This window comes from Sorghum bicolor, chromosome 6, assembly GCF_000003195.3.
Source record: "Sorghum bicolor cultivar BTx623 chromosome 6, Sorghum_bicolor_NCBIv3, whole genome shotgun sequence".
NCBI classification, from domain to species: Eukaryota; Viridiplantae; Streptophyta; class Magnoliopsida; order Poales; family Poaceae; genus Sorghum; species Sorghum bicolor.
Genome location: NC_012875.2, coordinates 38,745,216 through 38,771,329, shown reverse-complemented (window position 1 = coordinate 38,771,329; position 26,114 = coordinate 38,745,216). Strand labels below are relative to the sequence as shown.

Here is a 26,114-nt window from a genome sequence, read left to right as displayed (position 1 = left end):
TCTTCCGCCAGCCCACCTCGCAATCAATTCCACCGGCCCACTTAGATATATATTTTTTTTTCTGAAAATCACACACACACACAAAAAAAAAACCATCTCTAGGCAGCGAAGGCGTAGCCACTTCTTACTGACAAGGTGGATCCACACGTCATCCTCGATTCTCAGTTCCATCCCCGCGTCTCCCTCCTCCCCAATTCGAAGCATGGAGCCATGGAGGGAAAGAGAAATTTTGAAACTTGACCCACAATTCGCGTGCTCCTTGAAACTTGACCCACAATTCGTAAGCCTTTAGAAATATGACCCAGGTCACGCGAATTCTTTGGAAATTTAGTCTTTTCGGGATTTTAGTGATTTCAATAATTCCATCCATGTTTTGCCACTGTTTAGGATCCGAGAAAAGACCAAACTGCCCCTCTAGTTACGGGATGAGGCCTCTCTAGTTCTGTTTTGGTTTAATTGTTTGTGGTCTAAACCGACGCCTGATGGAAGGTGCAGAAAATTCAGCGTGTTCGTTGGTGCACTGGTTCTAACATCGTGCAGCGGCTAGCACTTCAGACGACCAAAAAAAATCCCCACATTCTTGCCACTGATTATGTCTCCAAGTCATTATCTTACAGTCAAAACGATTTGTTAAAAAAAATTACACTACGTCGCACACAAGTCAAAAAGAGGAGGAAAAAAACTAATGAAAGTCAAAAAGAAGAGGAAAAAAAACCAAAACAGAACTAGAGAGGCCTCATCCCGTAACTAGAGGGGCAATTTGGTCTTTTCTCGGATCCTAAACAGTGGCAAAACATGGATGGAATTATTGAAATCACTAAAATCCCGAAAAGACTAAATCTCCAAAGAATTCGCGTGACCTGGGTCATATTTCTAAAGGCTTACGAATTGTGGGTCAAGTTTCAAGAAACACGCGAATTGTGGGTCAAGTTTCAAAATTTCTCGGAGGGAAACCACCAAAAATCCTCCCAACCAAAACCCTTCCCCTACCCCGTTTGATGCCCAGATCAAAACCGCCGCCAAAAAGATGAGGCGCCGGAACCAAGTCGTGCATTCCGACTCCGACGGCGAGGGCATGACCACCACCACAACCTCTGCCTCGGTTTCGGCCTCCGTCGCTAGCGGCGGCGTCAGCGGCAGCGGAAGCGGAAGCGTCGGCCGGCCCTCCCCACCAAACCCCAGCCCCCTCCCAGCCCCCTTCCCCTCACTCTCTCCGTCCTCTGCTCCCTTCGTCATCTCCGATGACGACGAGGAGGTCGACGAGATCGTGGACCCCGACGGGGACTCCCCTATCATCGACGCCCCCGAGGTCTTCTCTCCGCCGGCTCCTCCCGCGCGCGCTGCTCCCGCTCCCCCTCCTCTCACTACCCCGTCCCAGACCCCAATCCCGACTCCACCTCCGTCCCAGACCCCAATCCCGACTCCGCCTCCGGCCCGGACCCCAATCCCGACTCCACCTCCGGCCCGGACCCCAACCCCCACCCCCACTCCGCCTACGGCCCGGACACCAACCCCGACTCCGCCTCTGGCGCGGACCCCGGCCTCAACAGCGCCTCCGCACCCGTCTCCGCTGAGCGGGCGGTTGCGGCCGGTGGACGAGTTCCTGCTGCGGCTCGGGCTGCGTCTGCGGCCGGACTGGCTCGAGTCCTGCGCTGCGGGGATTCCCGGGTTCGACGGCCTCGGTGGTGCGGAAGCGCAGGCCAGGCGGTGCTTCGAGCAGTTCCTCTTCGCCGACATGAACTCCTGCGGGGCCGGGGTGCTGCCGGAGGGCGTTGGGGGCATGCATGCTGAGTTCCTTGATGGCCCCTTCGTGCTTCAGGTTTGACATTGCATAATCCAATTTGGGAAAATGGTCAGCTATTACTTTGCCCTGTTGAGCTATTTGCAATTGAGATCCATACTGTTTCAATGCTCCTATTGTGATGATTTAATTAACTATTTGAATTCATGAAAAGTTTGTGGATACTTCTGATTGGTGATGAGAATATCTTGATCGAGAAAATAAGATGTTATATCAATCTTCAACTTGTTGCTATTAAATTTCTTCTCATTGGTGATAAAAATGGTGAATCAACTTTGGATGTTTAAATCATCTTCAAATTTATGATGAAATCCAAAGCACTGCTCTCATTGGCAGTTCTCTGTACATTCGGCTCAGTTCATCACCCTATGCCATACTATTTTTTTTCTGAACCAAGGATTTTATATCAATAAAGAAGCTGGAGCAACTAGTTAAAGAAAACAGAGATGAAGGCCTATATCTGTAAGCTAAGACTACCACCTGACTCAGACGCTAGACAAAGCAACAGATACAGGACAAGAGCAGAATTGAAATTCAAAGTCAAGTTCTAACTGACTGTCTACTAAGACAACCAACTATCAAGCTGCCACACCTGGCGAAGACTGACAATATTCTAGTCCGACAAGATCATCTCTTTACACAAAAGAATATTCCAGAGAACATCAACGCTTGGCCTGCACACGATCTTCCACTAGTTTGCTTGATCATCAGCATCCCCATGGGCTTCTTTGATCTGCATTGGAGCTGAGTTGCTTGAAGAAGGCACCAGCATCCTTGTAGCTATCTGAAGCATAATATCCATACCTTCCAGTAGTCCTTGAGCTTACTTGGAATATAGACCTGTCAGTAGAATATAAGAGCACAAGCATAATGAATGATTTCAGCAGTATTTTGAATCAAAATACAGAACAATAGAGTGGTGTGTGTAGTGTGTGTGGGTGTTTGTGTTTGCTTGCCTCTTCGTATGAGTTCTTGTCCCATTTTTCTTCTTAATATAATGATATGCAGCTCTCCAGCATATTCGAGAAAAAAAGAATCTACTTATTCTCAAAGCAGGCTTTTTTTCTCATTTTCCAGGTGGCCCAGCAAATCGCTACCACCCCAAAAGTGTAAAAATGTTGACCATTTTGAAGCCACTTAGAGACCCATCTCCATTACTGAGATCTGTGCCATACTAGTTCTTTAGCCTTTTGGCATTACTAAATGGCTAGTTGTGCATTGTTTCAGGAAATGTAAGTTTTCACTATGCATTTCTTCATAGCACCATTCCACTCAAATGTTGTGTACTTCTAATTTGCATATACTTACCATATTATTTTAAAGTCGTCATTTTACCTTTATTGTATGCTCATTGTACGTTTTATTCGTTTTTAGTTAATATTTGTACAATGTAGTAAATGACTTTTTCCTTGTGATATCATCTATATGACTCTGGGTTTTGTAGGTTGATGAAATTGTCAATATTTCAGCTCCTTTAAAGGAAAGATATCGAGAAGCACCGGCAGGACCCAAAAGATGTTTAAAACTATCTATGACAGATGGCGTTCAACGAATATTTGGAATGGAATACAGACCCATCAAAGATCTGGCAGTTCTTGCTCCTGCTGGTTTAAAGGTATTTTTCCCATACCTTTTTTCTAGAGAGTTTTTCTTAGCCTATTACTATTAGTAATGCTTTTCTATAGCATGTACTTGAGACAAATATTTCTTTCCGGTGCTTTTTTCTGTGAAGACAATCCTCAGTTTCTTTTTGGGACAACCATAAAAAGATGGTTCATGTGACATGTGAGGCTTTGGTCGGAGCTCACTAAGGCTTGTTTAAAATGGAGAAAAAAAATGAAACTCTTTTTGAGAAGAAAGCCTTCTGAGGAACTCCATATTAGTTATGTTTTTCCTTTACTAATTTTTTACCTGCAGCTCATTAATTTTTCTATGTATCTCAGATTATTATAAGGAATGTACACACAAGGAGGGGCCTTCTTATGCTAGTTCCTGAGGCTGTTGAGATTCTTGGTGGTGTAGTTGACGAATTGGAAGAAGCACGTGAAAGACTTGTTTCTGAAGTAAACAAACCACCTCGTGGCAAAAGGTATACATGGTACACTAGTGAAGTAATGTACATGCATGGTATGCCATTTCTAGGTATATTCCTTCATAGTGGACGTTCAAGAAACAACTCAGTAGTAATTTCTGCTAGTGTCCTGTTAAATTTACGACTATTGATTAGATCACTTGAAACACAAAATACACATTTCACTTTATGATCTTTAATATGCAGTGAAAATTTTCCTTCCAGTTTTGTTTATTTTGGTTGTATAGTTTCAAAACTTATACACCAAATGCTCAATGTTCATACATACTCAATCTGCTGCATGCCCTGTTTTTTTTTTTTTTAAGATAAAAGACCGCTTGGTCCAGCTTTTATTGAAAGCCGACAGCAGACTATCAGAGAGTTCAGAACTGGGGACACCAGTTTGCAGAGATAGTTCAAACATTCACACTAACCTCAAGTAATACGAAGACATCGAATAGCCACCACTAAATGCCTACCCTTTGAAGAACAGGACAACAAACAACCACTTGTCCCTAGTCAGCAGCACAGTAACCAAAAGAATTTTAGATAGCATAAGGCTAGGCAGCCAAAAAGACTGAACATCAACAATCCTCGGTGGGACACCAGCACCCCTTCAATGGCTTTGTCAACGGCTCTTTCACCATCTTAACCCTTATGAGATTCGCACCCCCATTAAACGTTCCACAAGCTGTTCATCACCATCTTTTGGTTCTACAAGATGTCCCTCACCATCTTCAAGGCTCTTAATCATACACTTTCTTCTCCTTCCATTGGCCGCTTTATGAAAAAGTTTATTATCTCCTTTAAGAATCCATTGCTCCCTTTGCTGCTAATATAATTCTTCTGCATCATAAATGGTGACTAGCTTCTCTTTATATTTGACTGACCAATCCTGATCAGACAAATTGAGTTTCAGCTTTCTTGCCCAGTCCTTGAATGTCCTCTAATAGGTTTTTTTCCTGTTTTCTAGCTTCACTTTCATAATCCATAACAATATGCCAATGATTGAAGACATATCTTGTCGGTGATATAGACCCAAGGCACCTCACTACCCACAAAAGAGCCCACTATAGGTAGGGTGGGTTGAGGACGTCGGATATGAGGCCTAAACCAAGATGGGGTATATCATCAGACTTGGTGAACAAGCAACCAATCTGTCATACGTTTGATGAGAGGCCCCAATCCAGAGCCAATGGGCCTAGCGAGGCCCAAAGGAGGGCACAACTAGTCTCAACCAGTTTTGGCGCACCCCAGGGGGATCGCGCACGCCAGGAGGGGTGCCGATGCCCTTGCTGCCGCCGCCGTCCGGAAGAGATAAGATTAGGAGAATTACTATGTTAGGAGTTTGGTTTGTTTAGGAAAGGAGAATCCAATCTATAAGGAAATCTCCCACAGTGGCTTGGAATACAAGTTTTATAGGGACTATAAATACAGGGAGGATGTAATTAATCTAATCTAAGCAAGAGAAGAGCAATTTCTCCTTCCCCTACCTCTCCCTCTCTACGCGCCGCTCTCTCCCTCCCCATGCCGCCAACCCTAGCCGACACCCCCTCCCCTAGGAGGACTCTTACACCTGGTATCTCGGAGACCATTTTGATCCCATGCTACTGCCCTGGGGCCAACGGCAACAACGCCGACTTGAAGTCCATGTTTGACACCCTCATCGTTGATCTGCACAAGTAGTTCAACTCCGTCAAGGAACAGTTCGACACCATCAACGAACGCCTGACGAGCATCGAGCAATGCGGCCACTTAGATGAGGATGCTGCCGCTGCTCGTGCCCAACATGAGTGCGCCGCTGCCAAGAAGGCGGCTGTAACATCCCCGATGTTACGGTTACTAAAAACGGATCATGTCATCATGAGCATTGCAAATCATATTTGTTAAGCATATTAGTATGCATCAACTTAAAACGAGTTTACTTTGATTGCTTGAGCTTAGGGAAGTAGAGTGTGCTTCTGTGATGTGTTGTTGCTTGTGTGGTTGCTAAAACCCTAGGGTGGAAGTTTTCCGAAAAGCTAAGGGGGGAAAACCCTGATTTCTGGATCCTAGATTTGTCCCCTTTTGCTTAAGTCAAAACTAAGCAAAATTTGAGGTTGAGTTCAAAAGCAAAGTTGTAGCTCTTGGCAAGATGTACAACTTTGGTGTTTTGAGTTTTTGAAGTTTCAATACAAAATTCAAAGTAATTTTGAAAATACAGATTTCCAGAAAGTGTCCCCTTTTCCAACTTAAATCCCCAATTCAAAATCCATTTGGAATTTTGAAAAGTGGTCAACATGAAAGTTGTAGAGCACAAAAAGTTGAGCAACTTTCATGTTGGGAGTTTTTCAAGTTGTTATACAAAATCAAAAGTAATTTTGGAAATCCTGTTTTGCCCCAATTCAAAAATTTGGAATTTCTTTGATTTGAGTTTGATTTTCAAACTGTCCGGCAAAATTAACCTATTTCCATTAAGAATCAGCTTGGGACACCTAAATATGATTTGTAGCTTACAAAATTTGGCACAACTTTTGTTTTGGTGGAAATTTGACTTTAGTTCAAATTTTGGTCGGATTTCACAAAAAGACAAACTGAGTGGATGAGGCCGGCTACAGTGATCGGCAGGGGGGGGGGTGCTCTGCCGCCGGGGCAGAGCCGCCTCCGCGCACGCCGCCACGCAGCCAGCCACGCAGCTGCTTGCCGCTGTGCTTCGCGTGGACGTCCTCATCCGCGAACCGCCTTCCGTCGTGGGATAAAGCCCCGAGTGGCCGGAGTCCCCTCTTTCTTTTCTTGAACCTCATCGCCGACGAGCTCCCTGCGCCTCTCCAATTCACCTCACTCGCTGCCGTTCCAAGCCCCCTGAGCACCCCAGCGACTCCGCCTTGAGCTCCGCCACCGGTTGCACCCCCACGCACAAGCTATAACCCACCCGCGCCCTCTACCGAGCCATTTCCTTCCAACTCCGGCCAAAGCGCCACCGGGAGCACTTCACCGTGGCCAGCTTCACCCCGCGCCTCCTCGCTGCTGTTTCTTGCTTCGTTGAAGTCACGGTGAGCTTCTGGTGCTGTTGCGCCGCTTACTTCACGCTCTACTCGCCTGAGGCGGCCGGCGTTGGCTCGGCCGCGGCGGCCATCCGCCATGAGCGTGGACAGGGAGGGTAGGAGGGAGTAGAGGTGGCCTCGTGTGTCCTAGAGGTTGCGTGAGACGCCGGAGATGCTAACCCACCCCGCCGCGCAGGCCGGGAGCTCACCGGCGTGGAGCCGGAGCTCACCGGAGCGGTGGTGGGAGGTTGAAGACGCCTCTGACGGGCGGGACCCGCCCGTCAGTGGCCGCGTGAGGGAGAGTGCGCGCGCGGTCCGCGCGGGAGAGCACTCTCGGGCCGACTTGGGCCAGATCCCAGCGGGCCGCCAGCGTGGCACAGTGCCCTTTTCTTTTTTCCTTTTTGTTTAAAAGTGCTTGATGTTTGAAATTATGTGATAAATTGTGTGCTAATCCAAAAATGATGAAAGTTTTTGTATAGGTTCCATAAAGTGGGTAGAACACAAGAAAAATAGTGGATTCTATTTTCTGGTAGTTTACATGTCTGTAAAAATTTGCTCTTTTAATTAGTGAATAAAACTTCTAGGAATTTTAATAATTTATTTGTATGTCCAAAAATCACCAAAAATTGTGGGGAACCTCTGAATATTATTCCCTGGCTCCACACAAAATTTGGTGGCATTTGGATAATGTTTGATTAAAATATTAATAAACCCTTATTTAGCACTTAAATAATAATTCCAAAATAATTAAATAGTGATTATTTAGATCCTCATAATTAGGGTTGAGTGATTTTGGTATTATGTGATGACCTGAGGTCATTAACCCTAATGACCTTTGGCATTTAATTATTGTTTAGCCTTAGTGCTTAATTACTGTCATTAGTAATTAATTAAGAATTAATTAAGGTAGATAGGATTAATAATTAATTAATTTAAGATAATTATGAATTAAGTAAAGTCTTAGTTTACAGATGCAACCTCTTGGGTAAAAACAATAGGTTATTAAACAACTTTATTTATTGATTATGCTGTATTGCATCAAGAAGGCAAGTTGTACTCGATTTGGTCCTTCTTGCATATTTGTCATACGCATATCATGAGCATTCATCATTTTGCGTATAGTGTCCGTGACCGAAGGAGCGCCCGTTGGACCGAACCCCGAGGTCGGTGCTCCGTTCGAGGAAGTCGGATCCGAGACTTGGGAAGTCTCCGAGGGTCCCTCTCTGCCCTGCAACCAAGGCAAGCCCCGGATGCATTAACCCCTCCTTGGATGTTTTAAATCTTTTATCACTTATGAATTGAAAATGCTGCATTAGGTAGTTGAGAATTGGGTTAACCTACTTGCTGCATTTACTACCTTGATACTTGTTATCTTGTCCTTGGCACCCGTTTTATTTTAAAAACTGCGTAGTGATGCTTAGCCCTGCTACTAGATAGGTTTTCAAACAAGAAAGTTTGAAGGGTTGTTGTGGGGTACACTTATGATCAATGATGTTTCAATTTGAGACCGGTCGGTGGACTTGCTCTAAGAATGGAGTCTTAAAGTAGTGTCTCCGACTGTGTTGATTAAGGACCGTTCCGTTGATGGCCTGCTGGGTTGAGAATTTGTAGTACTAGCCACTTGCCCTCGGTAAGCCCGGTCTTGTGATCCCTCGACGCGAACAGCTACTCGCGCACTGGGAGTGGAAAGATGGCGAGAGTAACGTGTGCCCACCTTACGGATCTGAGATGACCGGAAAACATCTAGATCGGCTGTAGGATGGTGGGGTACTGTGCTCTCGGGTGCCGCGAACCTGGTCAAATTTGGGGAGAGCCTGACTTGGGTTGATATATGCAAGATTTGGTTCTACATATGTCGGGTGGTTAGGAACTCCAGCTGGATTGCTAAGCGATTCGAATCGTCGTTGCTCCCCGATTGGGAGACTCAATTCCTTCGACCCTCATCGTAGTTAAATATGCAACTGAATGATAAAATGAGAAAAGGGAAAATGTCTCATGAGGTTCGGATCCCAATTCCCGGACTCATAGCGACATGAAGCTATGGCCATCGATAACTATTACTTTAGGATAGGACTAGGAACTCACGGATTCGTCTGTGAGGAACAACCAGTTAGACTCCCCTCGAACTCCTCGGCCTCTGCGAGGGAGGAATTCGTGGGTAAAACTTGAAAATAAGGATGCACTACTAGTAAGCTTTTTACGCAAAACACTTTGGCTCCTTGCTCAGCCACCCCTTGTCTACCCTAAGCCTGCATCCCTAAGTTCTCCTCTTTTCCCATCAGGTAAGTCTTGTTGAGTACTCCCGTACTCAGGGTTTCAATACCCCTGTTGCAGGTGAAGCGCAGGAGCCGACTTGTTTCGGACCCTGCTGTGTGACCGTCGTCGAGGTTGACGACGAAGAAGAGTAAGCGTGACCCATGGGCAGGGTCTGTAAATTTGTGCTGTCTGTACTAAAGTTTCAGTTGCTCCGCTGGACCAGGCTTGTAATAATACTCTACTATTTGGAAGAACTCCTTTTGTAAATTAAGTTATGTAATACTTCCGCTGTTTTACTCTGAAATATTATTTTGGTCTTGTGTCGTTGAGTTACTGCTTTATCTTCGCAACGAATGATCCTGGTGTTAAGGTGGCCACTTGCTATCCTGTAAGGGCGAGAAGAAGCAGTTTTCGTTGTTTGACCATTACCAGTGGTCAGGACGAGCCAGCTTGGTACGCCACAGGTAGCAGTGGGATGAGCGTCCAGCGATGCTCATCGGACTTCTAAAGTGGGAGGACTCCCGGCATCACCGTCAGAGGTCCTTAGGACAATGGCAGGTGCCGGTGGGCCCAAACACTTAGGGGGTTCTGCCACAGCGATGGAGGAAGCCGGCTGAGCCTTCCTCAAGCAGCAAAAGGAGTTCTCACTGTCATCCGCAATCCCTGAGATTGTAGAGGACTTTTGGAGGGCAAGCTCTTTGACAACCTCAACAAGTCGGAGCCCCCCAAGACGAACCTTTCGCCACTATACCCGTACCTTGGGATGGCACCGGGTTCCTTTCCCGTTCCGACGCTGCGCATCCACAGGCTCTGCTTCCCCACGTACGACGGTAGGGAGGATCCATTGCCATGGGTCAATCGCTGCGAGCAATTCTTTAGGGGCTAAAAGACCTTGCCGATCGAGCAAGTATGGTATGCATCTTATCATCTTACAGGTGGCACACAACAGTGGTACATGCGCCTCACGCAAGAGAAGACAGTGATGGACCAAGTTACGCTAGGCGCCGGGCGGAATCTAGGCGGAGACCCCTTGCCTAGCGCCTTGGCGGGATTAATCGCGCCTAGGCGTTCCTAGGCGTTTTCCTAGGTGTTTTGGCAATATAGCCAATATATATGTATATATCCTATATATTATGTATATATCTATATATAGCATAAAATCTGAATATATAGGTGACAATCAATATGAAAAGAGAGTCAGTAGACATACCTGATCCCTTGGTTGGTAATTCTTACATGTTCCTAGCTCCTATAACACATTTGGAGAGCTAGTAAGTACTAAATAGTGAATAGACAGCATGGTGTTCATAAAAAGAAAAATAGACAACAAGTTGGTCACTTATCTTGGGATTTCAGCAACCTCCCATCTATGAGCACACTGCACACCATATCAACAGCTAGTAATTACAAATTGAAAGCACAAGCATAGGCACATTTGCACAAAGCACTAGGACATTTGACAATTCATTAATAAAGGACAGCACAATCACATGGCTGCCCAGGCATCCATGCATCCATACATCCAGGCATAGCATTCAGTCATAGCATTCAAGCATAGCATTAAGTCAGGCATCCATGCATCCATCAATCCATGTATTCACTCATTCATACTCATCAGGCATAAAAGAACAAAAGGGACAGAACAGGAGAGGGGACCGTGGAGCAGGGGAGGGGGAGGGGAGTGGAGCTGGGGAGACCGGGATAGGAGCTGGGGAGGGGAGTAGCCGGAGGGGGAGGGGAGAGGAGCAGGGGAGGGTCGGAGGGAGGGGTATTACCTTGGGGACAAGCAGCTTCCAGGCCGGCGAGGAGAGCGTCCGGCGGGAAGGAGGGCATCCGGCGGGGAGGAGCTTGACCTGTGGGGACAAGAGAAGCAAATGGCAGCCGCGGGTGCTGCCTCAGCGTTATCCGCGCGATTTCACGCGCCAATTCGCGCCGCGCGGCCGCCTGGGCGCGCTATCACACGGGAAAACTCCGCGCCCTTGACCGCGGCTGCCAATTTTTCCGCGGCCCGCGCGCGCGTCTGTCTACGCGCCGCCTCGCGCGCTTCCGCGCCGCCTAACGCCGCCTACGTGCTGCCTAGCTCCGCCCAGCGCCGAGACGCGCGACTACCCCCCTAGGCGCGGCGAGGGCCTTCGCTCAGCGTATACTCGCGAGTAGGCGGCCGCCCAGCGTAACTTGGGTGATGGACTGAGTGTACTTCGCTCGCTGTGTAAACGAGTGTGTTGGCCCCCTACCCGGTGCAACCCGTTGGGTGAGCTTGCATCCCTCGACGACTACACGAAGCGCTTCTTGGCACATGTGGCTCGCGCTAGGACTAGGACCCAAGATGAGCAGCAACAAGTGAACATCTACACCGCTGGGCTCCTCGAACCGCTAAAGATGGACGTCGAGCTCCAGAACTGCAGGACATGGAGATGGCCATGTTCCTTGCCAGGGCATATGAGTGACGATTAGCAGTGGTCTTTGACGCCAACAAAACATCGGCCACCAAGCGGTCCACTCGGTCCTTGCCTTTGAAGGTGCATCATCGACACCGGCGACAACGACATCTATACCAGGTGCACCACCAACAGCTCTTCTACGTCTGTTCCAACGTCTCACCGCCAAAGAGATGGCAGAATGTCGCCGATTGGGGCTCTGCTTCAACTGCAACGAACCCTTCATCCGTGGCCACAAGTGCAAACACCTCTTCGACATCACGACCATCAACGACTACAACACCGATGACATCGACAATAGCCTCCTCATGATGATCGGTACCACATAGTCCCCGGTGCGTGGCTGTTCCCCCATGTACCTTGTAGGAGTGGTGTCTAGCACTGGCGTCCACATCTTGGTCGACACGGGCGCCACACACAACATCGCATGCCTCATCGGCCTTCTCGAGCAACGTATCGACACCACCATCCTCATTGGCAGCGGCAATGAGTTCCTGTGTCGAGCAGCTGCCTTTAGTGTTCCCTTTCGCATTGATGTGGACATCTTTTGCATCGACGCCTTCCATCTCGAGACATCATCCTGGGTACACCATGGCTGCCCGGCCTCGGACGCCTGACATGGGACTTCTACACCATGGAACTACAATACTACCGCAATGGTCACCCCATCACCTTCAGCACCGTCAGACCTCGACATACACCGCCGACCGTTCTTGCGCTGCTTGCTCCACCTATCAGGAGGGCACCACATGAAGCACTGCCATCACCACCTCACGACGTCATGAACTGGGCAAGCCGATCCTGCCACCCTAACGCCCTAGACCATGACGACACCACCAATGTTGTCTTCGACAACCTACGACGAGCTGTCCTTCAACAACAGGAGCTATGACACCTCGCCCTCGCCATCAACAATAGGATCACCGCCCCAGCTTGGTCGCTGGACCGAGGGCTGCTCTTCTTCGACGGTCGCCTCTACATCCTTGCGGTCTCGCCACCACTTCTCAATCTCCTGCAAGTGCTACTACATGGAGGCCCAGCACAGATGGCGCTCTTGGCACTTGGTTTTCACCCCCGCCGACAGTGCCGCACCATAATGCTGCCCGCATTGGAATCTTGCTAGGGCGTCTGTGGCCATAGGGCACGGTGTCATCCACCACGGTGATCTTCATTGACAATTTGGGTCGCCAACTCATTTGCGTTGACGTCTACATTGCTCTACGACCCGACTCCAACCTACACCGCCTCTCGCTAGACGAGTTTGACATGAGCCACTTCATGTTCGGCACCATGCTGGACCTGACGATGACGCCATCTACACGCTCCAGTGCTACGATATGGCGCCGAGTCCCAACCTACAAAGTCCTCGACATCACCAATAGGTCTACGACTTCATCGCTCCACCACGAGAGATGCTCCTCTTCACCATCGACACGGTAATTCATCACCCCCTTCTTGTGGCAGCATGCTAGGTGGCAAGTTTGAGGGCGGGCATCGCATACAGCTACTACTACTACTACGGCTACATTGGCAACCTCTACTGCCTGGAGTTCGTCTCCAAGTGCATGTGGGTGAACATGATCCTAACCGACCAGTTTGGGGTCGCCTACTTGCTTCCATCGAGGCCATTCTATGGGATAGGACTTCCCACCCGATGGCGTCAACGACAGGACATTGCTTCTACGCAAGGATGCGCTGAGTGGAGAGGGGGTGGGGGTGTGATGTCATACGTTTGATGAGAGGCCCCTCAACCCAGAGCCAATCAGCCTAGCGAGGCCCAAAGGAGGGCGCTGGCTGGTCTCAACTGGTTCTGGCGCACCCCAAGGGGGTTGCGTGCGCCAGGAGAATTACTATGTTAGGAGTTTGGAGAATTCAATCTATAAGGATACCTCCCTTAGTTGCTTGGAATACATGTCCTATAGGGACTGTAAATATAGGGAGGATGTAATCAATCTAATCTAAGCAACAGAAAAGTAATTGCTCCTTCCCCTACCTCTCCCTCTCTGTCTGCCGCTCTCTCTCTCCCTGTGCCATCTCCCTCCCATGCCGCCAACCCTAGCCACCACCACGCTCCACCCTAGCGACACCCCCTCCCCCAGGAAAACTCTTACACAATCGAATGGAGCTTGGAGATCAATATATACTATAGATAACCAGTTCTGTTTGATAAATTTCCTTGTAACCGAACAGGAAGCGCGTCATTCGGTTAAAGGTTAAAGGGGGAGGGCTAATGCTATGACTTACCTCTTTCGTCTTTGTGGCCATTTCTTATATACTATAGATAACCAGATTCTATACGACAAATTTCATCCGACATACCTCTTTTGTCTTTGTGGCCACTCCTTTTGCAGCCAACCCTCTTGATCTAACCACTTAGCGTAAAATTTGAAGCGCTTCTCCTAGGGGACAGGACCAGTGCTACCACCTGTGTCCACCACAATAGGGTTATGATCTGAGCCAATCTTAGTGAATGCAAGGGCATCTGATGGCTTTTCTTCAACACTATCCCTGCCTTTTTATCTTCTTTCTTGTCTTCCACAATTCCTTCCTCCTGCTGCTTTTTGGGCACTTCAGATCCTTACACATTATCTTCTGGTTTGCTAAGTAACACTGTCACAGTTTGACCTTCCTGGCTGGTTTCTATTGCTTCTTTAGAGCAGACTCCTTCATTTAGTTCCTCCCCTTCAACATCTATACTCATTGTATCGTTTTTCTCAGATTCATTTCCTGTCAAGTTGTTTTCCTGGTCTCCCACTGTGTATGATCAGTTGAAGTTTCCCAACTTGGGCCCATGATTTCCTCTGGTTCTGTACCAGCCATGATCCCCTGCTGTCCAGATAATTCCTCTGTGCCTTTTGTCTGCTCCAGGTGCCTCTCCTCTGTATCTTTCCCCTCCTGATTATCACCTGCCTTTTTTGAAGGACCTGATTTATTCTGGTTGGCACCTTCTTTCTGTTCATTACCCTTGATGATGTCAAGCCATTGTTCACTACTCTTCCTCATCTGTTACTCCCTCATCATCTTCATGTTAAATGTCTCTGTCAAGAGGTTGTTTATTTGGAGGTTTGTCTCCAGCTAGAGCCTAGGTGATCCAGTGTCCCTGAAGATTGAAAAACACCTCAGTAGTTCCTTTGATCTCCTTTGGGTTTCTGCATGACACCTTAATCCAGATCTCCTTCCATTTCAAAGATTCAGTGTGCAACTCCTGAAAATCTCAAACTAGGTAGGCCATCTCTTCTACTACTTCCTCTTGTTGCTATTTATTGGTGTGCCCTCTTTGTTGCTATTTATTAGTGTGTCCCTTAGGCACCCTCAATAGTACGAGATAGTTCCTAGCTCTAAGACAACTTCTCCAATGGTATTAACTTTTAGCACATATGTCACAATATGAATAGCCCCACATGATGACCACATGATTTTGGAGTGTGTGCATGAAACTAGCTCTTGAATCTTGATCAAGAGATAGCTTTTCTCTCTTCTATTAAACTGTGAAATAATATGCTTAGAGCTAGCTCATAAGTCACCATTGGAGGTGCCCTTATGGGGCCACTGGTTTGATCAGTCATGATTCAATTCAGTCCCCTGCAATGACCTCTTGTTGCTATTTCCTTTATTGGCCACTGGTTGGTCTGTCATGATTTAATATTGATATATATAGTTTATAAATGTCTTCACCTCTTCACTGTGCAGTAAACAGGGCGGATTACCTTTATCTTCAAGAGCCACGCGAGCTGCCTGGCCATCTAGTACCAATATTACAAATGGTGGTGAGCAAGGGATCTCAATGCAAAGATCAGTTAATTCCTCTTATCCAACAGGATCAGGTACCATATACAGGATTTATTGGATGTCAAATTTGGGATAATCACTTACATATTTCATGGTCAATTAATGTATGTGTGTAGGTAATGCTTTCCAGGTTGGTGGAGCTACAGAAACAGTGGTTGAAGAGCTTGTTAGCCCTCCTGTAGGAAACACTGTCCGAGAAATCAACATGCAGGGCCTATATGCTTCTCTTACCAGGGAAACTACTGAAACTTCTATGCATACTACCCATAGCCCTCCTGTAGTAAACACTGTCCAAGGAATCAACATGCAGGGCCTACATGCTTCTCTTACCAGGAAAACTACTGAAACTTCTATGCATACTACCCATAGCCCTCCTGTAGTAACCACTGTCCAAGGAATCAACATGCAGGGCCTACATGCTTCTCTTACCAGGGAAACTACTGAAACTTCTATGCATACTACCCATAACTATGATCCCACTCATATCATTGAAAGAAGTACAGGGACCATCATGGAAGAATGTGTCGATCCTCCTATTATAGCAAACAATGTCCATGAACAAATGCAGCGAGTCCAATCAGCTAACGTTGTGGAGGGTGTACAGTCTCCAAATGTTGGCAAGATCAATGAGATGGAACAGTCTTTCATTCTAAGTGGTGAAAATGAAGAACCATTTACGTACATATACAGCATGCTTATTAACTGGGGTAGACAACAGGACACAAAAGCCTACATAAAAGGAAAAATCAAGGTTCATTTTCCCTTACTCTTTATTTGCAATACTTAGGAACCTTTCTGCTACTTTTATTCTTAAGAAAAGAATGGATTTAAAAGTGTACCTACTCCATACCTCCAGTTGGTCCAACTCTATTCATTTTATTAAATTTATATGATTTATGGGAATGGTTAACTGTTGATTTTATGGCATAACTGCTACAGGGTCTGATCACTTCTGTCAAAAGTTTTCAATATAAACAATGCACCAAATATGAGCTTTATGTATATATAGATGATGGGAGTTTCATTTCAGAGGCCTTCATTGACAGTGATGTGAGTACATTTGTTTCTTTTACTACTGTATCCTATTTTTTTCCATCTTACGACGTATTAACTTATCATTATATTCCTGTTCTGTATCATAGATTGTGAATAACATGCTTGGTCTTTCTCCTGGAGAGGTTACTGCTGCTCTTTCTGGTCAATTTGAGTTTGCATCACCCAGTGAAGTGAAAGAAACTTTGAAACGGTTTCAGAGGTTTTTGGTGAAATTCGAGGTTGGTGTATTTGTTCTTGTCTGTCCACAACTATTTTTTTTATTTTAAAAATAGTTTCTTTAGTTAGTAGATAGCATTCATATGTGCCTCTCTCTTCTCTTTAGTTAGCAAATAGCATGTGATGAACTGATGATGGATACAACATACAGATAAATGAGGTGGCATAATTTTTTTTAATAGAAGTTTGTTTTGAGGGGTGTCATATTCCTCCATTGTCGTACAAGGCACTTGGATTTATAGGATATTTCAGTTACACAAACTAAGTAAGCCCATGAAGTAGGTTCGATAAACACTGCTCGTAATCCTTTTTAGAATGCAATCTCGTCTCTTAAAGCATGCATGCACCTGTGCTAGGAGGGTTTAATCTAACAGTATACATGTAAAAATTAGGCAACTTTATTTGAGTTTGAACTTTAAATTTCTTTTGTATGTATAATTATATGTTCTGAGGTTGTCTTGGGACCATGTATGCTAATTTCCAATTTGTAGTGTTTGAAAGGTGTCTAAGCTTTCTTTGGTTGATTGTACAGGGAATGATGATTATTGAGTTAAACAAAAACTCTTCTATTCCTGTCGTACGTGAGCTGAACGAAGGTTGCTCAAGTTCTACTGCATGGCTTCTGCTCCGAAGGCTGAAAACAGTTTCTTCTCAAAAGCGCGTGCAAACTCTGGATATTATGGACACCACTCCATGATTATTTCCATCCTCTATTCTCAACGGATACACAGATCGCAATGGTTTTGTTGAGCCAGGTCATTGGCCAGTATGCATTTGAGCTGGGTGTGTGTTCAGTATCGAGGTCTGGTTCAGGTTGCTGTCGCCGTGCGGGCGGTGTTCTTGGTGCCGAATGATGAAAACACATTGGTCGATTAGTGGTTGTCGTCCAGAGGGCAACTGCACTCTGATGTGAGGAAATGAATGCATGTTCTGGTGATGCATGTGGCTTGGACATTGTGGAACGAACGCAATCAACGTGTCTTCCAGCGCCGCCGCCCAGCGGGCTCTCAAGCTGGCCTCTGGTGTGGGACACCACGCCATTTCCGAAGGGGCTTCCTGGATGGAAGCAGGCTACAGCCTACAGTCCGTTGCCGTTTTGCTTGCTGCGGTTTGAATACTGACCCTTATTGTCGCAAACTAGATTTCTGTAAAGGAACCAAAACGCCTGTCTCTGCGTGTTAGTAAAGCTCAATGTTGCGTGTCCTCATGCCTTTACTATAGACATTATTATTTGAAAGACTCTGTCCTATAATGCTATATATGGCGTTTCTTACAATAGAAAAACGAATTTAAAGCAAACTCCATCCTGATCCAACTGAAAACATCAGAGAGATGCAATGCCTGAAAAAAATTAAGAGTTACTCCTAAGCATCAAGAGAATTTACTCCTTTTATTAATCGTCGATGTCTAAAGGAACTCCAGCCGGTATCATACAGTACAGGCTACAGCGCTAGCCAGTAGTACAGGGTCATTCGTTGCACGACATCCAGAAGAACGCACACGACCACCGCGTCAGATGATCATCACGTGGCCTATAGTAGCTCACTTATTTATTGTTCCTTGATCTCCGGCGACCGGAGCGACGGCGGCTGCGCGACGCGGCGCACGCCCGGCAGGTCGAGCAGCCACTTCCCCAGCGTGTCCGTGGTGGACGCGCCGACCCTGTCGACGGTGAGCAGGCGGGAGTTCCATGCCAGGACCTCCGGGATGCAGGCCCGGAGCAGGTAGACCCCCATGTACCACCTGGGCTCGAACACGTACCTGGCGCCGCGGCACACGTCGCGCACCACCGTCCTGGCGAAGTCGCCCACTGGCTCCGCCGGCGTCGGCCCCAGGATCGCCTGCAGGAGCAGGCACAAATATGAGAAACCAAGCTGCTGGATGTGGCGTCGATCGATCAGATGCGTGCGTGCGTGCGTGCAGAGACTACGTACGTCTCTCTCGTCTTGGTCCACCTTCATCTCGCCTTCCTTGGTGAGCATCTTGCCCTTGGTGATCTCCGACTCCACCACGCCGGGCACCACCTCGGTGATGCGGATGTCGCCGCCCAGCTCCATCCTCAGCGTGTCGTAGAAGTTGAGCGCTGCCGCCTTGCTAGCCTGCGTGTTGTATATAAATAAATATATATCTCTGCAATTCAGATGCATACAAGCATGGGTTCTATGTTCAGGTGTACTAGGATATATTTGAGCACTGACATTGTAGAAGGTGTTCCTCCCGATGAATATGTAGGAGGAGTTGGAGGTGACGCCCACGATCCGGCCATGGCTTCTCTTGAGGTGAGGGATGGCGAGACGAGTCGGGTACACATGGCCCCAAAAGTTGATGTCCATCAGGGCTCTGAAATGGCTAACGTCCTCGATCTCTTCGAACTTGCACACTTTCCAGACGGACGCGTTGTTCACCAGGTGGTCCACTGCAATTGCATCACATTAACTGACGAAGATGATCCGTTTTCTGAAAGGGGGACTAGCTATAATAACTAAATGCCAAAGGTCATTAAGGTTAATGACCTCAGGTCATCACACAATCCTAAAATCACTCAAATCCTAATTTGAAAATTAAGCTAATTATTATCTAATTATTTTAGAATTATTACTTAATTGCTAATTAAGGGTATATTAATATTTTATTCAAACATTATCCAAATACCACCAAACTTTTTGTGAAGCTAGGAAAATATTACTCAGAAACACCTCACAAATTTTGGTGATTTTTGGACATATAAATAAATCCTTAAAAATCATAGAAATTCTATTTACTGAATAAAGGACACAATTTTTATACATGTTCAAACTATCAGAAAATGAAACCTAATATTTTTCTTACGTTCTACTCACTGCATAGAATCTATACAAAAATTCTCACTATTTTTGGATCTACACACATTTTTCTACACAAATTCAAACATAAATTCATTTCAAACATAAAGGAAAAAGAAAACACCCCTGCGTCCACAGGCCGGCCCATCCGAGGGCAGCGCCTGCCTCACCCCTCCTCCCTCCCCGAGACATTGACGGGTGGGTCCCGCCCGTCAGCTGCTTCTTCCTCCCCTCGCCGCGGCTCAGGCCGGCTCGCTGGCCGCCGACAAGGCTTCACGGCGACATCCAAATCCTTCCCCGCGCCCACCCCGGCCCTGTGAACCACCTAGCGTGCGTAGACTGGCTACGAAGGTCTTACAGCGGCTCGGCACCGCTCCCGCGGCCGGCATGGTGGCCGTGCAGGTGCGCTGGCTCCGTGGAGCCGGTAGAGCGCAAAGAGAGGGGCGAGCGGCTTCAAGGGAGGTTGGGGAATACGGTGCTCACGTCAGAGAGATCGGAGAGGCAGCCCAGGGCGCTGGCGACTGTGGCGGTTCCTCTGAGTGGGCGCTCCAGGCTCGGCTACGTCGTTCCGGTGCACCTGCGCGTGCGTAAGACAGAGAAGCGAGCGCATGAGCTGTGGGATAGCACGGTGGAGCTCTAACATTCTTTACCACGGCTTGATACCTCCTGGAATGGCCCGACCACGAAGGAGGGCTCTCGGCGGACGGTGCAGCCGGAGTTGGAGAAGAGGGAGTCCAGGCGATTGGGAGGGGCAGGAAGTACTCCTGGGCGTGCGATGGGTTCGCAAGGGGGTGGCAGAGATGAGGGAGAGTTCAATTCGACCGAAGAGAAGGCTAGTGTGGTGAATTTCGCAAGGAAGCTCGTCGGCATTTTCTTTCACTGGAGTTACAAAAACGCGACGCCGGCCGCGCTGGGTGCTCAAAAGGACGAGGCGAAGGAGTCCCAGGCGTCCACGTCGCGCGGTGACACGGCCAGCAAGCAGCTGCGTGGCGGCGGGGCTCGCGCGCGGCTCTGCCCACTCTGCGGCCGCACGGCTGTCTACGAAAGCTGGTCGGCAGTCTACCTTGGGGTATACTCACGGTAGTAGTTTATCGGTAGATGGTGCGCAAACTACGAACTCGATGGTGACGCAAGACACGGGCGAGCTTTTTATCCAGGTTCGGCCGCCGAGTTGGCGTAATACCTACGTCCTGCGTCTGGTTGTATTGATTTGTGTTGAGAGAATAACTTGTATGATATGTCCTCTAGGGGACCCCTGCCCCTCCTTATATATCCTGAAGGAACAGAGTTACAAGCAAAGTATCCTATTTGGTACAATATCTTGTAGCCTTGCGGTGCACGCCGACCAGTCGTGCGCCGCACGTCTTCATCTTGTGGGCCGAGCCACCTCTGACGGTGCGGCCCATATAGGCCCATGAGGGTATAGGGGTTTATACCCCCACAGCTAGTCCCCGAGCACCATGTATTGTGATGTAACACGCCGTCTTGAGCTTCTTCGATCAGTGAGGCTTGACGTCTCCAATAAGTAGGAAAGTCGTCCAAACAGTTGCAACGGTATTTGACCAACTCAAAAGACGGTTGATCAACATTGACATCGAAGAAGCAGATTGTTCGAAGAATGCATGGTGCTCTAAATTAAAAAAGATTTCATTTCTGGTGAAGTGTGCCCACTTTACTTTTCTGAAAAGTATAGACCTCAAAAAAGTTAGCATATTCACCGCAAGGTGAAGTGTGCCCACTTAGTCCCCGAGCCTGGTAGTAGGTGGCGTAGACACGTGGTGCCAGGGTCAAAAAAGTCTTCATAGAAATTCTAAAACTGAGATGCATCGCCAGATGCATCGTACCGATGTAGTCCCCGAGCTTGCTGGAAGGCGAAGTATGAGCCTTGTAGCAAGGTCTAAAAAATTGAATTTACCAGTCCCCGAGCATATCATGCTCGTCTGCAATTGAATAAACTAATCGACCAGTCCCCGAGCATATAACGCTCGGTGGTCGGTACAGTCCCCGAATTCTCAAATTGGTGGGCTGGTCGACCAGTCCCCGAGCGTATAGTGCTCGGTGGTCGGCACAGTCCCCGAGCTCTTAAATTGGTGAGCTGGTCGACCAGTCCCCGAGCGTATAGTGCTCGGTGGTCGGCACAGTCCCCAAATTCTCAAATTGGTGAGCTGGTCGACCAGTTTCCGAGCGTATAGTGCTCGGTGGTCGGCACAGTCCCCGAGCACGGCGTAGGGACCGGTGGACAAGTCCCCATATAGGCCCATGAGGGTATAGGGGTTTATACCCCCACAACGGCAGAGGCGCCCGTGATCCTCATCGGATCACTGTAGATGAACATATCCCCCCTTTCTATCTTCTTGCGAAAAAACTCCAAAATATTGAATAGAACTCAAATTTTGGTCAAAATAAAGTTTGTTCAAAAGTTTATACTCTACAAAACTCATTTAAGGACCCAGAGCCAAATTTTGAGTGGAAGAGAATGAATTTGGGAAAAACAATTTCAAATTCAAATCCCAAATTGGGGGAAATTCCAATTTGAATTTGGTCAGAACAGAAATCCCAAAATTACTTTTGATTTTCCTCAGTAACTTGAAAAACTCCCAAAATAAAAGTTGTTAATTTTGATGAGCTCTACAACTTTCATTTTGGTCACCTTTCAAGATTCTAAGTAGATTTTGAATTGGAGATTCAAATTGAAAAGGGGGCAATTTCTGGAAATTTGTATTTTTAAAATTACTTTCAATTTTGTATTGAAACTTCAAAAACTCAAAACACTAAAGTTGTACATCTTGACAAGATCTACAACTTTGCTTTTGAACTCATCCATAAATTTTGCTTAGTTTTTAAGTTACACAAAAGGGGGTAAAAGCTAGGGTTTTAAAATTAGGGTTTTCTCACATATTTCCTTATAACCCTCCACTACTAAGGATTATACAACCAACACAAGCATCACTTCACAACATAAGCACATTTTAATTCCCTAAGCACAATCAACAAAATTAAACTTATTTTAAGTTGATGCATCAGGATGTGCTCAACAAATATGTTATGCAATGCTTATGATGACATGATCCAGTTTTAGTATCCGTAACATCAGGGATGTTACAACCCTTCCCCCTTAAAGAAATCTTGTCCCCGAGATTTAAAGCCTTAGGGTAAGTAATGGAAAACAAAATGTGTCAAGCTAATCTATCATTAGCTTTTTCACAAGACAAGTGGTTGGGGAAGAACATCTCATTATAAACATACACATACATTAGGTACATGCCTTTGGTTACACCTTTATCCACCTTAGAGCACATTTATGTTTATTAGCCACTTATTTGAAGAGAAGCGTAAAACTCGGGAAAGTTCTCCATCAGATAGTCTTTGGATTACCACGTAGCTTCTTCTTCAGAATGTTAACTCCATTGTACCTTGTACCACTTGGTACTTGTTCTTCGGGTAAATCTATCTTTTTGGTCCACTACTCGAACAGGATACTCTGCATAAGTAATGTCAGGTTCAAGCTCCACATCCTCAAAATCTTGGACCTGGTCAGGCACTCGAAGACACTTCTTCAATTGGGATACATGGAACACATTGTGTACCCCGGATAACCGTTCGGGTAATTTAAGGCGGTAAGCTACCTGTCCACATCGGTCGATGATTGGGAATGGACCAATGTAGCGAGGTGCTAACTTGCCTTTAACCCGAAACGATTCACTCCTTTCATTGGGGATACCTTTAAATACACATGGTCGCCCTTAGAAATCTTAAGGGTCGACGTCTTCTATCAGCATAGCTCTTTTGTCGGGATTGAGCAACTCTCAAGTTATTTTGAATTTGCTTGACTTTGTCTTCGGTTTCCTTCACCAAGTCCACCCCAAAGAACCATCTTTCACCGAGTTCAGACTAGTGTAATGAAGTTCGACATCGACGGCCATATAGTGCCTCGAATGGAGACATTTTAATGCTTTCTTGATAGTTATTGTTATATGAGAATTCTGCTAGAGGCAGGCAGTCATCCCACTTGTCTGGAAAATTTAGGGCACATGATCTCAATAGATCTTCTAATGTTTGATTAACTCGTTTAGTTTGCCCACCTGTTTGAGGATGGTAAGCTGAACTGTATAGAAGCTTGGTGTCCAAGGATTCATGTAAACATTTCCAAAACTGGGAGACAAACTGAGTGCCTCTATCAGACACTATCGTCTTTGGCACCCCATGCAGACTTAATATACGATCAAAATAGATCTTGGCATAGGTGGAAGCAGGATATAAGGTCTTCACAGGTAAAAAGTGTGCCGTTTTGGTAAGACGATCCACAATAACCCAAATAGAATCAAAGCCTTATGCCGTTTTAGGCAATCCCACCACGAAATCCATGCTGATGTCATCCCATTTTCAGGCGGGAATTGGCAAAGGTTGCAACTCTCCAGTAGATTTGAGATGAATGACTTTGACTTTTCGACAAGTGTCACACTAGGCTACATAGCGGGCTATTTCTATTTTCATCTTCGTCCACCAAAACCTCTGCTTCAGGTTCTGATACATCTTATTGCTTCCTGGGTGAATAGAATACCTTATGGTATGGGCTTCATCCAGGATTTGCTGAAGTAACTCAGGTAGCTTTGGAACTACCAACCGATTTTTAAACCAGATTACACCTGCATCATCCATCTTAAAGTCTGTGGGTGCTCTATTAACAATTTTCTCCTTGAGGTATTTCATGCCCTTATCTTCTTTTTGTGCCGTTATGATCTGAGCTTCGAGATTGGAGTCAATCTTTAAATTTGCTAGACTCCCTTGTGAAATCATCTCTATTTCTAAGTTCTCAAGCTCTTGGCACAGAGTTATATCTCTAGGCGTCACTGTCAAGCAATTACAGTGGGCCTTACGACTGAGGGCATCTGCTACTACATTCGCCTTGCCTGGGTGATAATGCACCTCAAGATCGTAGTCCTTGATTAATTCTAGCCACCTTCGCTGGCGCATATTAAGTTCGACTTGAGTAAAAATGTACTTCAAGCTCTTATGATCTATGTATAGGTGACAAGTTTTCCCCAACAGATAGTGGCGCCAGATCTTCAAAGCATGCACTACGGCGGCTAGTTCAAGATCATGGGTCGGGTAATTTCTTCATGTGGCTTAAGCTGCCTGGAAGCATATGCAATTACTCGACCCTCTTGCATTAGCACACAGCCTATCCCTATTCCTGATACGTCACAATACACATCAAAGGGCTTCTCAATATCCGGCTAGGCTAACACAGGTGCAGTTGTTAATAACCTTTTCAGAGTCTGGAAGGCCTGCTCACATTCAGACGACCAAACAAATTTTGTTTGATTCTTGAGCAAGGTCGTGATTGGCTTAGCGACTCTTGAAAAGTCCGGAATGAAGCGGCGGTAATATCCTGCCATACCCTGAAAACTACGGACCTCATGCACCGTAGTCGGGGGCTACCAATTCAAAACATCTTCTACTTTACCTGGGTCTACAGCGACTCTCTCCGCTGATAATACATGACCCAGGAAATGGACATTGTCTAGCCAGAACTCACATTTGTTGAACTTAGCATATAGTTGATGATTCCTGAGATGGGTCAGCACAATCCTTAGATGTTCAGCATGTTATTTCTTTGTTTTGGAGTAGATCAAAATATCATCAATGAAGACAACTACAAATTTATCCAGCTCTGGCATGAAGACGGAGTTCATCAAATACATGAAATGGGTTGGTGCATTGGTTAAACCAAAGGACATCACCAGATATTCATACAGCCCATAACGGCTTGTAAAAGCCGTCTTGGGACATCTTCCGGCTTGATTTTGCTTTGGTGGTACCCCGATCTCAAATCAATCTTTGAGAATACTTTAGCCTCGGCTAACTGATCAAATAGCAGGTCAATGCGGGGCGGTGGGTACTTGTTTTTAATCGTCACTTCATTTAAAGGACGATAATCGACACATAGCCTTAATGTTTGATCTTTCTTTTTCACAAATAATGCTGGGCAACCCCATGGAGATGAACTGGGTTGAATAAAACCTTTTTGCAACAACTCTTGTAATTGAGTTTTCAATTCAGCCAGTTCTTTTGGTGCCATTAGATAGGCTCTTCGAGAGATTGGGGCTGTTCCTGGTTTCAACTCTATGCTGAACTGAACATCCCGGTCGGGTGGCAGACCTGGTAGGTCCTCGGGAAACACATCCGGAAAATCCCGAAGTACCGGGATATTTTCAACTTCTGTTACAGTAGTGGCATGAACTTCTTCAATTGCCCGCTTTGGAGTGGCTAATTGGATTAAAAAGTAAGAATTTTCATAGGGCAATGACATCTTGATGGTTCGATGCAGGGTGTCTAGCACAACCCCTCGTTGTGCCATCCAGTTTATGCCTAGTATAACATCAATATTCTGATCTTTAAGAACAATCATACTCTTGGGGAAACTATGCCCACCAAATTCGATGGGTATTTTATAAACCATTTCCTTAGAACTCAGTCGTCCTCCTGGTGACTGTATATAGAAATGATCCTTTGTTTCCCCGATGGGTATGCCATGCTTCATCATAAAGGTGCGATTGATGAAAGTATGAGATGCACCAGAATCAAAAAGCATTAAGGCAGGATGTTTAGCAACAGGCAACATCGGGAAACAATACCAGA

The 26,114-nt window shown here is 46.4% G+C and overlaps 2 protein-coding genes across 2 annotated transcripts in view; one reads left to right on the top strand and one right to left on the bottom strand.

The window, feature by feature from the left end:
- Positions 994–17,928, top strand: LOC8070976 (recQ-mediated genome instability protein 1). The gene is made up of 8 exons (XM_021463447.1): positions 994–1,819; positions 3,246–3,416; positions 3,745–3,890; positions 15,280–15,413; positions 15,495–16,129; positions 16,318–16,428; positions 16,521–16,652; positions 17,183–17,928. Exons 1-8 carry the CDS (start codon positions 1,028–1,030, stop codon positions 17,345–17,347), a joined length of 2,286 nt encoding a protein of 761 aa, XP_021319122.1. The 5' UTR covers positions 994–1,027; the 3' UTR covers positions 17,348–17,928.
- LOC8070973 (probable metal-nicotianamine transporter YSL5) overlaps positions 18,016–26,114 on the bottom strand; it is a 25,145-nt gene continuing 17,046 nt past the window's right edge. The window contains exons 11-13 of the mRNA XM_021463446.1: positions 18,849–19,066; positions 18,585–18,749; positions 18,016–18,491 (exon numbers count right to left, since the gene is read on the bottom strand). Of these exons, the coding sequence (XP_021319121.1) occupies positions 18,201–18,491; positions 18,585–18,749; positions 18,849–19,066 (674 nt within the window). The 3' untranslated portion in view covers positions 18,016–18,200. The remainder of the gene's footprint in view (positions 18,492–18,584; positions 18,750–18,848; positions 19,067–26,114) is intronic.